At 38.1% G+C, this 16,891-nt stretch overlaps 1 protein-coding gene across 1 annotated transcript; it reads right to left on the bottom strand.

Moving 5' to 3' along the window:
• Positions 1-8,543: 8,543 nt before the first annotated feature.
• LOC145802893 (uncharacterized) lies at positions 8,544-9,488 on the bottom strand. The gene has a single exon (XM_082895705.1). The coding sequence runs from the start codon at positions 9,486-9,488 to the stop codon at positions 8,544-8,546; it is 945 nt and encodes a 314-aa protein (XP_082751831.1).
• Between the last annotated feature and the right edge of the window lie 7,403 nt (positions 9,489-16,891).

Genomic DNA, 16,891 nt, shown 5'->3' on the forward strand with positions numbered 1-16,891 from the left:
GTTTCATTATGAATTTTGAAAAAAGTTTTAAAAAGTTATAACTCAGAACCACACACAACTCAAAACTCTATTAAAAATTTTGTTCAAAACTCATAGCCAAACTCTTTTTAAAATTCAATTAAAAAAATTAATTATTAAAAAAATAACATAAATTTTTTTAAATTGAAAATATTACAAACAAGATAAAAAAAAAATTCAAGATAAATATTCAATTACTGCTTTAAAATAACTTTTGATTGTATATTTGATTGGAGTTATTTTTTAAAAATATTTTTTATTATAAATTGCAATTATTGTTTTATTTATTTATTTATCTATTTAATCTTCTCTATTATAACTGCTCAAACTCTCTCTCTCTCTCTCTCTCTCTCTCTCTCTCTCTCTCTCTCTCTCTATGACATCAAACTCTCTATCTATGTCAAACTCCATAGACTTGATTGAAACTCAAAATCTGAGATTCCGGACACAAACGCCTTTCATTTCATACGAGAAAGTTCTAGATCTTGATGACGAAGTTGAATATGAATCTCATGATTTCAAGATCGCCATATATTTAGAGAGAGAGAGAGAGAGTGAGAGAGAAGAGAAGGAAAATGAGGAAATTCTAGATCTTGTTGATTATAGAGTTTAATGTGGAGATCTTCTGTCACAACCTAAACCCGCCCCTATAGGTTTAGCGTCGTAATCGGCCAGTAATCCTTGAATTACCAAAAGCCTCTTAACATAATAATGCATAATTATGGGCTGCGGAAGCAAATACATAAAATATACATAGTCCATCAAGCTGTGAAGGCATACATGGGACATATAATCTCAAACTTTTATAAACATACGAGCGACGTCAAAAAATGTAGTATTTACACGTCACTTCATATACATAAAAACATAGAAACTTGTTCATGGAGCTAAGGTTGGCTGACAAAAACTGAGACGCCAAGTTCTCAACTATGAGCCTGGTCATGTGCCTGATCACCTATATACATAATATAAATAGTGAGCAGGAGCCCAGTGAATAATAACAGAGTAAATAGTTAAATGAGTGATGTCCCATGACTAAGCTAGTTCACATTCGTATTCTTATTCAATTCATATACAGAATTCAGAATTCAGGCTTGATCATACGTGGTTTATCCATTAACGCTAACAGATCATATACAAAGCATCATAGATTATACTTGTCAGTTCGATAGAGGAACCTCTGGCCAGGTACGAATAACTTGTCAGTTCCATAAAGAAACCTCCGGATTGGAAACAGATAACTTGTCAGTTCTGTAAAGGAACCTCCAGCCGGGTATAGATAACTTGTCAGTTTCATAAGGAACCTCCGGTCCGGGAACAGATAACATACTTGGATCATAGGATAATACCAAAAATATTTGTTAGAGTTGGACAATCATCATTGTATAATACATGGCATTTCATAGAACAAATCTTATTCCATATACAGAAAATAATTTAACTTGAACATAGCTTTACTACGTTATTACTCATAGATAACAGATGGCTCCAAATAACGAACAGAGTAGGCAATTTAGATATCTTGTGGCACGTGACCTACATAAATATAGAACAAATATGTACTGAATTACACACCCAGAATCATTAACTTAGTTCTTTCTTGTCTTGATGTGTTTCTACTTCTTTATCCTCATTATGGTGTCTTAATCTTGGCCTAGGAATGCCTAGGATGGAAAGAGAATACAAAAATGCACTTGAAAACACTTAACAAAAAGTGCTGAAACAGGGTCCTCGCTCAAGCGTGACTTCTTACGCTCGAGCGAACATGCAAAATGTGAGTGGTCGCTCGAGCGCAAGATGCTAGTCACTTGATTTTTCTGTTCGATGCTCGCTAGAGCATAACTTTTGTCGCTCGAGCAGACTGCAAAACATAAGAACTTCTGGGAGCTTGCATTTTACGCTCAAGCGGACTTCTGGTCACTCGAGCGGAAGTACACGCATTCAGAGTGGTCGCTCGAGCGTGGATTCCTTCGCTTGAGTGGAAGTGCAAAATCTGGAATTTCCAGATTGCACTCCTTAGCTCAAAACTCGAATCTAACTCATCAAAACACAACTCTTGGCTTCCAAAACTTGAGAAAACAAGTTTAGACTTTGAAAACATTAAGAATGAAAGATCCTTTCACAAAATCAAGGCCCAAGAGTAAGTTAATTGTGCAAAAATTCAACTTGAAATATAATAACATGATATGAACATGACATGCATATATTCATTTGGATTCATGGCTTCCAAAACATGATCAAATGAGGTCCAATGGTGAGAAATTGTATGAGTTCTTCAAACCATGCTAGAATTACAACATACATGACAAAAATCTTTGAAGACAACTTCAAAATGTCATGAAATATACATGCATGCATTGTATGATTTATATTCCTTTATTTTAGTTCAATTTCAACTTTATTCTCTTGTATTCATGAACTTGCCAACTCAAAAGCAAGACTAAAGGCTTGAATTCTTACCTTATACTTTGGATTCACAAGTGTGGAGGCTTAAATTTCTAAACTCTCCTCAAGTTTCCAACAATTCGTAGCAATTCACCGCTTCTCCCTTGTTGAACTCACTCTCACTTTTGGTCTCTCTCTTTTCCCACATTTGTAGCTCAAAAAGAATGAAATGAGAGTGTATGGATGCATATAAGAGTGCACTAGTGCCTTAGTTAGGCTTGGATTAAGGAATTCATTAATTAGTCTTAATTGAACACTAATTACTCTAATTTAATCGTTCTGAATCGAATTTCAATTAAACCTATCATAAAATTCTAAAAATCCCAAATAACACATAAACCAAGTTAATTTCAAAATTGGATTCGATAAGGCCTTCAATTCACAAACCGAAACAAAAATATGAATAGATCTTTTTACGTTAAACATATATAAATAAAAATAATGCAATGCACATGTAATTAACTTAGGATTTCTTCTTAATTACTTGTTAGGCATACTTAAGCATGGATTAACATTAATCATGGGTCGAAGTTGTTACAGTCTTCCCCCCTTAGGGAGTTTGGTCCTCTAAACTCAAATTACCTTCATTTTGAAAGAATACCGAGTCCAAAGGAAATAGTTTCGGGTATCTTTTCATCATATCTTCCTCTGTCTCCCAAGTTGCATAGGTCCCTCCATGATTTTGCCAATCGACTTTCACCTATCGGATTTCCTTGTTTCTCAATTTCTTGATTCATCGGTTAACAATCTATATCGGTCTCTCCTCATACGTATAGTCATCTTTCAGGAGCACATGAGTTGGTTCTATCACATGGAATGGATCTCTCAAATAATCCCGAAGCATAGAGATATGAAATACATTGTGCATATGTTCCATGGCTGCTGGTAAAGTTACCCGATACGTCACTGAATTTATCTTCTCAAGGATTTCATAGAGTCCAACATATCTTGGTGCCAATTTGCCTTTCACGCCAAACAGTGGCTGGCCTTTCATTGGAGCCACCTTGATAACTACATAGTCATTGACTTCATATTCCCTGTCTCTTCTTCGAACATCGGCATAACTCTTCTGGCGGCGTTGTGCAGTTTTTAGTATTTGCTGAATCAATTTCACATTTTCAATTGTTTCTTGCACAAGTTCTAGTCCCAACAACGGTATATCACCTACCTCAGCCCAACAGATCGGAGATCAGCATTTTTTACGATACAAAGCTTCATAAGGAGCCATACCAAAACTTGAATGGTAGCTGTTATTATATACAAACTCGGCCAACGGTAAGTAGGTTTCCTAACTGCCTTGAAAGTCTAGAGCACACATCCGTAACAAGTCTTCCAGCGTTTGAATGATCCGTTCAGATTGACCATCTGTCTGTGGGTGATAAGCACTACTTAGTCTCAATTCAGTTCTCAGAACTTGCTATAGACTCTGCCAGAATCTTGAAGTGAACTTAAGATCTTTGTCTGATACAATAGATGCCGGTATGCTATGTAATCTCATAATTTCGTTAACATACAAATTAGCCAACTTATCAGCATTATATAGTGATTTAATAGGTAAGAAATGTGTTGATTTTGTTAAACGATCAACAATTACCCAAATAAAATCCATACCTCGAGGAAAGCGAGGTAATCCCACAATGAAGTCCATGGTAATGTGCTCTCATTTCCATTCCAGTATTGGAAGCGACTGTAATAAACCAGCGGATCGTTGATGTTCAGCTTTGACTTATTGGCAGTACAAACATCGGGCTACAAAATCTGCAATGCTCTTTTTCATTCCAGGCCACCAGAAATTCTATTTCAAATCATGATACATCTTTGTGTTTCCTGGATATATGGCAAATTTGGAGTTGTGAGCTTCTGCCATGATTTGTTTCCTTAAATCAGAACAATCTGGCACACAAAGACGACTTTGAAATTTCAACACATTGTTTTCGAATACAAACCCGGGCCTGGGTTTTGAGTCAATTTCATTCATAATCTTTTTCAGGAACTCATCTTGCAGTTGTTTCTCGTTAATTTCTTCAATGATTGCAGGCTGGGCAGAGATAGGAGTTAAGATCCCACGTTGTTCAAGCAATGGACTTTCAGCTCAAGACATCTGTGACTGTATTAGCTTTCCCCGGATGATACAAAATCTGTAAATCATAGTCTTTGATTAACTCTAACCATCTCCTCTATCTCATGTTCAATTCCTTTTGGGTGAAGAAATATTTGAAACTTTTATGGTCTGTGTATACTTCACAAGTCACACCAAACAAATAATGGCGCCAAATCTTTAAAGCAAAAACCACAGCTGCCAGTTCAAGATCCTGAGTCGGGTAATTCTTTTCATGTGGTCGGAGTTGCCGAGAAGCATAAGTAATTACCTTTCCATTTTGCATTAATACATAACCCAAGCCTTTATAGGAAGCATCACTATAAATCTGGAACCCATCTGTTCCGTTTGGCAAAGTCAGGATTGGTGCAGTTACCAGTCTAGCTTTCAATTCTTGGAAGGTGGACTCTCTTTGATCATTCCAATCAAACGCGACATTTTTCTAGGTTAACTGGGTCAATGGCATAGCAAGTTTTGAAAAGTCTTTCACAAATTGTTAGAATTTACCATTCACACTCACCTACTACACTCCACCTACCACCAATTTACCCTCACCTACTCCTCACCTACTACCCAAACCCTCTCCTATATAATGAGCCACTCTGATTTGTAATACAACAATCTTGTAGAACATCAATCAATAATAATACATATATTTTTACATGGTATCAGAGCAAGGTTAACAACCTAGTCATTCTGTTTCACCGGCGGGCGGCAGTCTCGCCTTGGCCGCCCGCCGGACCTCTACACATACCTTCACTCCGCTGCCCGCTGAAGTTTTCAAAACAGCTCATCTTCCTCATCCACGACCTCCGGCTCGCACCCGACTCGACCCGCAATGACCCGTCAGACGAGCATCGCACGCTTCCCGTGCATGCACTTGAACTCGGATTCTTCGCGTTCTGGGGCCAACCCGTTTTGGATATGATCCGAACAATGTTCTTCCCCGAATCGCCATCTATAACAGGCTCACTATCTTCATAGAAACCCACCTCTTGTCCATCCTGCATTCCTTTCTCGATATCAACAGTCCCAAAATATCCCTCCCTTTCCTATTTCACATTTGGGCATTGCTCACAGACCTGCTCTGTCATCTGCTGGAACATTCCAGGACCGATTTGCTTGTGGTAGACCTCATTTCGACAATTACAGCGTCTCTTACCCGGGGCTGATTTTAAAATGTTTTTCTCCCTCCCAACCTTCAATGATCCCCCCTTGTACACATCCTCCAATGTTGCCTGTGAGTTGTTCTCCTCCCTCAGAAAAGCTCTCCCTTTTGACCTCTATTTTTCACCCCTGCCCATGAACACCACCGACAGAGAGCACATGCATACACATGCTCACCATTCCACATTTTTGAAATGAATAGTGCTGGTGGGCCCTACCACTAGCCAAAGCAATTTATATTTTGATTTCTCACCACCGAATTCCACTCAATTTGTCTCCACTTTGCATTTTTCTCTTTTTTTATTTCTTTTGCTTTTTTTTATCATGCCATCCACCTGAGTTTGTCCCTCTCTCTCCTACGTTTGCTTTCAAATTTAATTATTATTTTTTTTTTCCTTTCTTTATTTTATTGTCTCCAAAAAAAAAATAAAAATAAAAATAAAAAAAAAATAAAAAATAAAAATAAAAATAAAAATAAAAATTTCTATTAATTACATCTCATTTTTCTGCTCAGTCTTGTCCCTTCAAACCATTTAGATTTGCACAATACACTCATTTTATTTCTATCGGGACTTCGCCCTGATCACCATTCTACACCAAAACAAAAAAACAAAAAAAACAAACAAAAAAAACAAAAAAACAAAAAAAAAAAACAAAAACAACAACCACACCCACAGTGGGATTTTTTCTCTACTCTGCCGCAGGTCTCTTCTTTTTGCCTCCGTCCTGGGCAGTCCTTGACGGTGTTGCCTCCGTGTTTCCTTGTCCACCGAGCACGTTCACTCCCCCATACTCCTCTACTGCAGCATATGGCGGCCCTCCGAATCGGAACATCACGGTGGCTTTCCGCTTCAGCTCCTTATTTTCTGCCCTTAGCACGCTTATCTCTGCTCGCGCATCCTTATACATGCGTTGGAGCAGAGCCAGCTGGGAATTTAAATGCTGCACCTCATTTGTCCTACTCTGCAGCCGGTTCGACAGATTTGTGACCGCCGTCATGGTTTCCACGCATGACTTCAGAGTATACTGATTAGCCTCAATATCTGTTTGTCCTGCCATTTTTTGCTCCACAGACCGCATCGGAAAGTTCAGCGGAGTAAACTCCGGGGCACTCGGTTGAGGTTCCAGTGCCACCGCTCCAGTTCTCTCTCTTGTTGACTCGTTGAGGTCGGGAAAGAGGGTGAGCAGTCCACGGGAAGACGAGGCCATTTTCTGGGCAACCAAGTGTTACAGCCTATCTCTCTCAGCACAAGGAACTCTCTTTCTCAGCAACACGGAGGATTTTTCAGAGGTTTCTCTCAGTTTTTCTCTGCCTCAGCCTCTGCCTTCGTCTTGGTTATATAGCCAAGGTAGCCACGCGCATCGCGCGCCTCTTGCCACCAGCCGACACACGGGCACGCAAGCCAAGGCGCCCACGTGCCTCGCCATCATGTCCGGCACACCTTTTGATGAATTGGGCACGCCTTTTGATGGCACGCCTTTTTGACAAAATTGGGCACACCTTTTGAGGGTGCCACTTTTCCAAGGGTCCGACAAGACTCTATAAACTGTCCCGACATTTGATACCGGTTAGCTTTTTCAAGGGTCCGACAAGACTCTGTAAACTGTCCCGACATTGATTCCGGTTAGTTTCTACAAGGGTCCGACAAGACTCTGTAAACTGTCCCGACATAGATTCCGGTTAGTTTCTACAAGGGTCCGACAAGACTCTGTAAACTGTCCCGACATTGATTCCGGTTAGTTTCTACAAGGGTCCAGCAAGACTCCGTAAACTGTCACAACAACTGTCACAACAGTGTCCTCTACCACGTTATGACACCCCCATACAGTGTCATCTACAACGTTATGACACCACCATACAGTGTCCTCTACAACGTTATGACACCACCATTCAGTGTCTTCACCAATGGTCTGACACGACCATACAGTGTCTCCTATCCTTTTTTATTTTTATGTATTTTCTTGTTTTGTTCCTCTCTTCAAACTCAAGTTGGTTAGTTTCTATCCTCCTTGAGTTTGCGGGGGGCTGTTAGAATTTACCATTCACACTCACCTACTACACTCCACCTACCACCAATTTACCCTCACCTACTCCTCACCTACTACCCAAACCCTCTCCTATATAATGAGCCACTCTGATTTGTAATACAACAATCTTGTAGAACATCAATCAATAATAATACATATATTTTTACACAAATCTTCTGTAGTAACCTACAACTCCCAGAAAACTTCTAACTTCTAACATATTTGTCGGTCTAGACCAGTCCACAATAGCTTTAATTTTTTGTGGGTCAACAGAGATACCATCCTTGTTGATTACATACCCCAAAAATGATACACAGTCAAGCCAAAATTCACATTTGGACAATTTTGCATACAATTTCTTTTCTTTCAGAATCTGTAAGGCAATTTTCAAATGATTCTCATGTTCTTCTTTGCGTTTGGAGTAAATCAATATATCATCAATAAAGACAACAATAAATTCATCCAGAAATTGTTTGAACACCCTAGTCATTAAATCCATGAACTCCATAGGTGCATTAGTTACCCCAAATGGCATTACCAAAAATTCATAGTGCCCATATCTAGTTCTGAATGCAGTCTTCTTTATGTCTTCTGCCTTGACCTTTAATTGGTGATACCCGGATCTAAGGTCAATTTTAGAAAAAACTTGGGCTCCCTGAAGTTGGTCAAACAGGTCATCTATTCGCGGTAATGGATATTTGTTCTTTACGGTTATTTTATTCAACTCACGGTAATCAATGCATAGTCTCAAAGGTCCGTCTTTCTTTTTAACAAACAACACTGGGGCTCACCAAGGTGAGGTACTTAGACGGATGAATTTCTTGTCTAAGAGTTCTTGGAGTTGAACTTTTAATTCTTTTAGTTCAGAAGTCGACATCCTATATGGAGTTTTAGAGATAGGTTGTGTTCCAAGTACTATATCAATGGTAAACTCAATTTCCCTATCAATTAACTTCCTAGGTAAGTCATTAGGAAACACATCCGGAAAGTCACAAACCACAGGAATAAGTTCCACGTCGGTACTATCCGAAGACATAGTCAACACACTGCACAAGTAGCCCCGACACCCTTTTCTCAACAATTTTCTAGCTTTCATATATGAAATCAAGTATGGTGGAGGAACTACCCCATTCCCTGTGAATACAAACTCAGGCATACCAGGTGGTTTAAACGTGACGATTTTATTCATACAATCAATAGTGGCATAATATTTCGACAACCAATCCATACCCAATATACAATCAAAGTGGTCAATGCTCAAAGGCAACAAATCAACATACAATGTCATATTACCAATCAAAACATCATATGCAGCATATACATAAGTGCACATCATAGAACTTCCCAACGGTGTAGACACAGATAGTATGCAATTCATGGGTTCTAAAGATCTAGCCAACTTCCGAGAAAAAACACGTGATACAAATGAATGCGTAGAACCAGAGTCAATCAGCACATAGGCATTCTGTGCATAGATAGAAAGTATACCTGACACTACTGGCTCAGTATTCTGTACATCTCTGGGTACTAGAGCAAACATTTTTCCCTGCCTTAGTGTTTCATTCCTGGTGTTATTTCTGGCATTGGTTCTTGCATTAGGCCTCGTTACAAGAGTAGATCTGGCCGAACTTGCTACTGGATGGTTTGCATTGTCAAACCTCATTGGACAGTCCTTAAGCATGTAACCGGTTTTGCCACAGAGAAAACACACACCCAATACACGATGACACATGTCTTTATGTTTCCTTCCACATTCTAAACAGATTGGCATAGACTCACTACTTTGGCTTGAGCTGCTTGAAGATCTAGTATTTTGCTTTTTGTTTGGGAAGAAGGAACGGTCCTTCCGAAAATTTGACCCAGATCTTTTGCCTCTCCATTTCTGTTGTTAGTGCCTTGGCTTGTTTCATTGCTGCTATTGTGGCTTCTATCATTATTGCTTTGTCTAAAACTTCCACATAGGTAGGCAATTTCAAGACGCCTACTCGGTCAAACATTTTCAGATCCAGTCCACCTTCAAATTTATGTGCCTTCTTGTAATCAATATCTACTATATGTGGAGCAAATTGAGCCAATTCAATAAATTTGGCCTTATACTCGGCCACAGACATCCTGTCTTGTTTAAGTTCTTGGAATTCAGAAACTTTCCGATCCCAGAAGCACTGAGGGAAGTATTTATCGTAGAAGATTGCATTAAATTGTGTCCTATGTTATATTCCCATTACTGTTTCGAATTAGCAACCACCACTTTCGGGCTTCATCTTTCAGAGTATAGGTGGTCAGAAGAACTTTTGAAACCTTAGAACAAGGGAATATTTCAAATAACTTCTCTATTTCAAGTAACCATATCTCTGCTTTTAACGGTTCAATATCACCTAAGAAAGTCGACGGTTTCATCTTCAGGAACTTTTGAGTTTAATTTATGAGATCATTGTTATCCAGTTCCATTTGGATCAGCGGGGATGACGGAGGTAAGGGTTGTTGCCTCTGTTGTTGTTGAGCTATTGCCTCAATTAAAGCTGTTAGCATTTGTTCCATGCGGCTCATTCAAGCCTCAGATGATTCAGCTGTTCCATCACTTCTTGTATTTTCCATTTGTTATAGGTAAACGAAACATCATGAACATAGGCAAATAGTCCTTTTTACATTATTTAGATTATTTGTTTCCATATCTTGTGATCATAACCAGATTTATGCTTTCACTTTCAAAAACACACACTCATATATGCAGATAGAATGCCCCTACTTCTTACTAGGACATCCTAAGCTCGTGTGTACTTGTGTGTGTGGTAGAACATGTGCTCTAATACAACTCTGTCACAACCTAAACCCGTTCTTATAGGTTTAGCGTCGTAACCGGCCAGTAATCCTTGGATTACCAAAGGCCTTTTAACATAATAACGTATAATTAGGGGTTACAGAAGCAAATACATAAAATATACATAGTCCATCGAGCTGTGAAGACATACATAGGACAGATAATCTCAAACTTTTATAAACATATGAGTGACGTCAAAAGATATAGTATTTACACATCACTTCATGTACATAAAAATTGAGAAACTTGTTCATGGAGCAAAAGAAACAAAGTCTTATACATTCATAATAGCATAGCCACTAGACTTGACTTAATCCGGAACCTCCTCGGGAGGCGCTAAGTTTGGCTGACAAAAACTGAGACGCTAGGTTCTCAACTCTGAGCCTGGTCATGTGCCTGATCACCTACATACATAATATAAATAGTGAGGGAGAGCCCAGTAAATAATAACAGAGTAAAGGATTAAATGAATGATGTCCCATGACTAAGCTAGTTCGCATTCGTATTCTTATTCAATTCATATACAGAATTTAGAATTCATGCTTGATCATACACGATTTATCCATTAGCGCTAACAGATCATATACAGAGCATCATAGATTATACTGGTCAGTTCCATAGAGGAACCTCCGGCCAGGTACGGATAACTTGTTAATTCCATGAAGGAACCTTCGGACTGGGAACGGATAACTTGTCAGTTCCATAAAGGAACCTCTAGCCGGGTACAGATAACTTGTTAGTTCCATAAGGAACGTTCGATCCGAGTACAGATAGCATACTTGGATCTAGGGGTGTTCGCGGATCGATTTTGTGCGGTTTGTGGTTCGGTTTTGACCGGCCCGCATATATGCTATAACGCCCTCAAAAATAAACCCATTTATCATATATTCTTGACATGCTTAGACGAAAGAGAATAAAGCATAATTTCATAAAATTGGATTATTCTTTACAAAATGTATTACATGTTGGCAACAAAAGTAAATGCCCTATAGGCTTACAACTTTCTAAGTCAACACTTGGTTACAAAAGGAGAGTACTAACTCTACACAAAATAAGCCCTTGGCTTGATATACATGTAATACAACAAAATAAAACAAAAAGAGTCTTCGACTCCCACTGCCATCCAAGCTAAGGCCTCGGAGGCGGCATACTACCTGTACCTGAAAATAATGTCCCATATAGGGTGAGCCAACGCCCAGTAGAGATATGCTAAACATAATATGAGTAATAACTAAAACATTAGCACTTGATAAATGTTCAACTTAACAAAACTCAACTTATAAACATGGCTCAGAACCTGGCCAAATAACTAAAATGAGGCTATATCTCATGCCAACAATACTACAACTTGCCATTTTACGGAAATTGCATCCGCGGGATTCGGCACCCATGTATTTTCATTCTCTTATGGCCATTTTACGAATATTTCATCCGCGGGACTAGGCACCCATGTATAGATATATTCGGATTGCCATTTTACGGATATTGCGTCCGCAGGATTCGACACCCATGAATAATTACATTCAAATGGCCATTTTACGAAAATTTCATCCGTGGGATTCAGCACCCATGTATTCAAATACACAACTTGATTAGTTTCAATTCACCTAATCGTCATGTAATGTCTACAACAATCAAGACTATCCTCCACCGATAGCCCAAAGCAGTTATTTCTAAATAGATAATAAATGTCTCAACAGATATATAATTGACATTTTCAAAAGTAAGCGATTTATAAATCCAACTCCATCATTCTATTTCATAATGAGCAAATTTCATTATCCCTAACTCAATTTCATAACAAATGTCATTAATTACACTGATGACCCAAATATGGCATTTTTTCCTTTAAACTCAATATTAACCCAAAGGTCCAAATATCTCCAACAACATCAATAATCTCTTTTTAAGACCCCAAATATATATATATATATATATGAGTCAACAAGACAAAACTCCTATTTTTCAATATAATACAGTACAAACCCTAACTTCCCAAATCAAACCATTTATACAAAAGCTCTACATTTAGGTTAAAGATCATAAAGATGAGTAGGAATCCCTACCTCAAGAGATGAAACCCAAAGAAATGATGAAGAACTCGAAAATGCTCCAAATCTCAAGATTCTCGGATCAAAATGTATCCCTCAATAATCAACACACTTTTTACAAAGGCCCAAGGGTAGAAAATCACTCCTACTAGATCAATCCTAAGAGAGAAGGAAGAAAGTAGTGAGAGAAGCTCTCAAAAATGGCTTTTCGAAAAAGTAAGAGAGAGAGTGGAAGTTGAAAAGTGATCTAAAAGACCCAGCTGATATCTGATATACGTATGACCCGCTCAAGCGGAGAATAGGACGCTCGAGCGTCAAACACAAAAACTAGACCAGCTCGAGCGTAAAGATTCCCGCTCGAGCGCTAAGACACAACTGCAAAACACACCTGCTCGAGCGCAAAGGAAAAGCCGCTTGAGCGTAGATTCCCCCCTTCCAGAACTTTTATAGACAATGAACTACCCGCTCGAGCGTAAAGAAATCTGCTCGAGCGTGAAAAACACACCTGTAAAAGTTTTGCAGAGGCACGAAATGCTAAGAGTGTGAAAACCTCGCTCGAGCGCAATAAGGCCGCTCGAGTGGACAACCAAAAATCAAACTCTGCTCGAGCGCAAAGGGACCCGCTCGAGCGTACCATCAAAAATCTGGGCAACAAGGAATGGGATTAAAGCTCAACCAACTTGTTCGAAACACGCCCAATACATCCTAAAACTCAAATACACAGAATTAAAGGATAGTAACAAGATATACAACCACCAACTCCACGGAACCTAAGTTCGGAATACAACAATCAAAGAAAGAGAAATCGGGATCGCTCGGTTTGGGGAAAAGTCAAACCGCAACTGCCCGCAGTGCGGTTTGCGATTTATATAGATAGGATTTACGGATGTGCGGGCGGTTTACGGTTTGCGGTTTGGATATTTTTCTTTAAAAATTAATATTTGATTTTTTTTCCCATTTTGTAAATATTTATTTTTTATCATTTTCTTCCAATTTTCTAAAATGCTCCAACAAATCATTCAAAATTCTAAAATCATTCAAAATCCTAAAATCATCCAAAATTAATCTACTACCCAACAATACAATTAAAATAAAATCATTCAAAATCCTAACTAAACCATTAATCTCATTCTTCAACTACTTTCTCAACATTCTCCATCTACTACTATCCAATAATACAAAATTAAAGTAAAATCATTCAAAATCCTAAGTTTACCTAAAAGTAATTTTTCATTAACTATTACGTTCATCCAAAATGTAATAATAAAATGAAAAAAATAAAATAAAATTGTTGTCAAACAAACTTCATTAACTATTACATTCATCCAAAATGCAAGAAAAAAATAAAATAAAATTGTTATCAAATAAAATAATATTTACTACACAATATCTCAAACTCCGTCATCATGAATCACATCCAAGTTCTACAAATTTCAATTCCATGCATTTGGTTGATCAACCCTGCACAAAAACAAGCTGAAAAATAAAAAGCTAAAATCTACTGCTATGGAGTTGGAATGTTTAGTGGTAAGATGGTCAGTAAAAACTGAAGGAAAATCCAAAGCATGATTTGCTTCAAAGTTCAAAACTAATAAAGTGGCTTTGATTCAAAAAAGCAAAGATGGTTTTGTTATAAATCAGAGACCTTATTGAACCAGTTTAAACTTCACGTGAAGTGGCATTGATTCATTGATTGATAGCTCAATCTAAATCAGGAAAATCATGAACCAGTTTAAACTTCACATAAAAACAAAACCAGAGACTTTATTGCCTTCATTTAAAAAACAAAACAAGAAAACCTTAAATAAGGGGGAGAAATAGAACAAAAAACACAAAATAGAAAACATCTCAATTCGGTTTCATTTTCAGAACCTGATTTTTGAATTTATTTTATTTTATTTTTTGAGTTTTTCGTATGGTTTCTCTCTTTTTTGGCCAAAATAAACACCAAAGACTTGTTTTCACCCCAAAAAAGAGAAAAACCCATATGAAAATGATGGTGTTTTTTTTTTTAATTTTTTTTCACCAAACTAATCTTTTGTTTATTTGAAATAACTTCATAAAACAGATTCCAAAAACAAAACTAAACAGAGTAACTTGTTCAATGGAGATCCACAAATGAACACATCTAAAAAGTGTGGATGATTTCAACTTTAGTAGGCCATTCCAGTACACCCCATAAGGTTTAAAAGATCAATGGTAGCTAGCTATTAACCAACACTAGCTAACCTTGATAATGATAAGAGGTAATAGAGGTTGCCGATCAAACAAAGTTTCAAAATCTAAACATTAAACACATAAGTTTGACATAACAATAAGATTTTAAATTCAGATTCAAAAAATAACAGAATAGGAGAATAGAGAGAGAGAGAGAGAGATAGAGACAGAGAGAGAGTGAGACAGATCTGATAGAGAGAGTCTTTACCTGCGACTTGCTGGAGAGAGGAATGATCTTGCCAACGTCGATCAGTGCGAGCTGTGTAGATGAAAAACGAGAGAGAGCAAGACAGAGACAGAGATGAGAGAGCAAGATGAGAAACAAATCACAGATTAGGGAAAGAGAGCAAGATAAAGACAAAAATGAGAGAGTTCTTACCTGAGAGTTGCCGGAGGGAGAGAGACAGAGAGAGATTGTGAAGCTCGATCGGTGCACGCGAGCTGCGTAGATGAGAGACTGAGATGAGAGAGTGAGATGAGAAGAGTCTCAGATAGATAGATGTTTTGATTTGAGATTAGGGTTTCTCTTTTGTTTGGGTAAAGAATATCTACATAGTTGAACGGTCCATGTTTTTCCAAAAAGATTAACGGTCCAGGTTTTTCAAAAAAAAAAAAAAAGAAGAAGTGCGGGCGGTTGTGGCAAGTGCAGGTCAAACCCACAACCCGCCCGCAACCCGAAAAATTACAATATTTCAAACCGCACCCTACCCTATTGTATTTGTGAAACCGCTCATACGTGTGCGGGTAGGGTCGGGTAGGGCGGGTTGTGCAGATCGGATAACCCTATGCCCAGCCCTACTTGGATCATAGCATAATACCACAAATATTTGTTAGAGTTGGACAATCATTCATAGTATAATACATGGCATTTCATAGAACAAATCTTATTCCATATACAGAAAATAATTTAATTTGAACATAGCTTTACTAAGTTATTACTCACAAATAACGGATGGCTCCAAGTAACAGACAGAGTAGGCAATTCAGATATCTTGTAGCACGTGACCTACACAAATATAGAACGAATATGTACTAAATTACACACCCGGAATCATTAACTTAGTTCTTTCTTGTCTTGATGTGTTTCTACTTCTTTATTCTCATTATGGTGTCTTAATCTTGGTCTAGGAATGCCTAAGATGGAAAAAGAATACAAAAATGCATTTGAAAACACTTAACAAAAAGTGCTGAAAACAGAGTCCTCGTTCGAACGTGACTTCCTACGCTCGAGCAGACATGCAAAATGTGAGTGGTCGCTCGAGTGCAAGATCCATTGCTCGAGCAATCTATAAACTTTTGTAAAAGTGCTAGTTGCTTGATTTTTCCGCTCGATGCTCGCTTGAGCGTGAGAGACACGCCCTCGCTCGAGCGGACTGCAAAACATAAGAACTTCTGGGAGCTTGCATTTCACGCTCGAGCAGACTTCTGGTCGCTCGGTCACTCGAGCGTGGACTTCTTCGCTCAAGCGAAAGTGCAAATTCTGGAATTTCCAGATTGCACTCCTTAGCTCAAAACTCGAATCTAACTCATCAAAACACAACTCTTGGCCCCTAAAACTTGAGAAAACAAGTTTAGACTTTGAAAACATTAAGAATTAAAGATCCTTTCACAAAATCAAGGCCCAAGAGTAAGTTAATTGTGCAAAAATTCAACTTGAAATGTAAGAACATGATATGAACATGACATGCTTGTATTCACTTGGATTCATGGCTTCCAAAACATGATCAAATGAGGTTCAATGGTGAGAAATGGTATGAGCTCTTCAAACCATGCTAGAATTACAACATGCATGAGAGAAAATCTTTGAAGACAACTTCAAAATGTCATGAAATATGCATACATGCATGGTATGATTTATACTCCTTTATTTTAATTCAATTTCAACTTAATTCTCTTGTATTCATGAACTTGCCAACTCAAAAGCAAGACTAAAGGCTTGAATTCTTACCTTATACTTTGGATTCACAAGTGTAGAGGCTTAAATTTCTAAACTCTCCTCAAGTTTCCAACAATTCCTAGCAATTCACCCCTTCTCCCTTGTTGAACTCA

This window comes from Camellia sinensis, chromosome 11 (genome assembly GCF_055761805.1).
Source record: "Camellia sinensis isolate YWXY chromosome 11, ASM5576180v1, whole genome shotgun sequence".
NCBI classification, from domain to species: domain Eukaryota; kingdom Viridiplantae; phylum Streptophyta; class Magnoliopsida; order Ericales; family Theaceae; genus Camellia; species Camellia sinensis.

Bases quoted from the DNA above. Each gene is read 5' to 3' on its own strand.
- LOC145802893 (XM_082895705.1), bottom strand. From the start codon at position 9,488: ATGTGTCATCGTGTATTGGGTGTGTGTTTTCTCTGTGGCAAAACCGGT.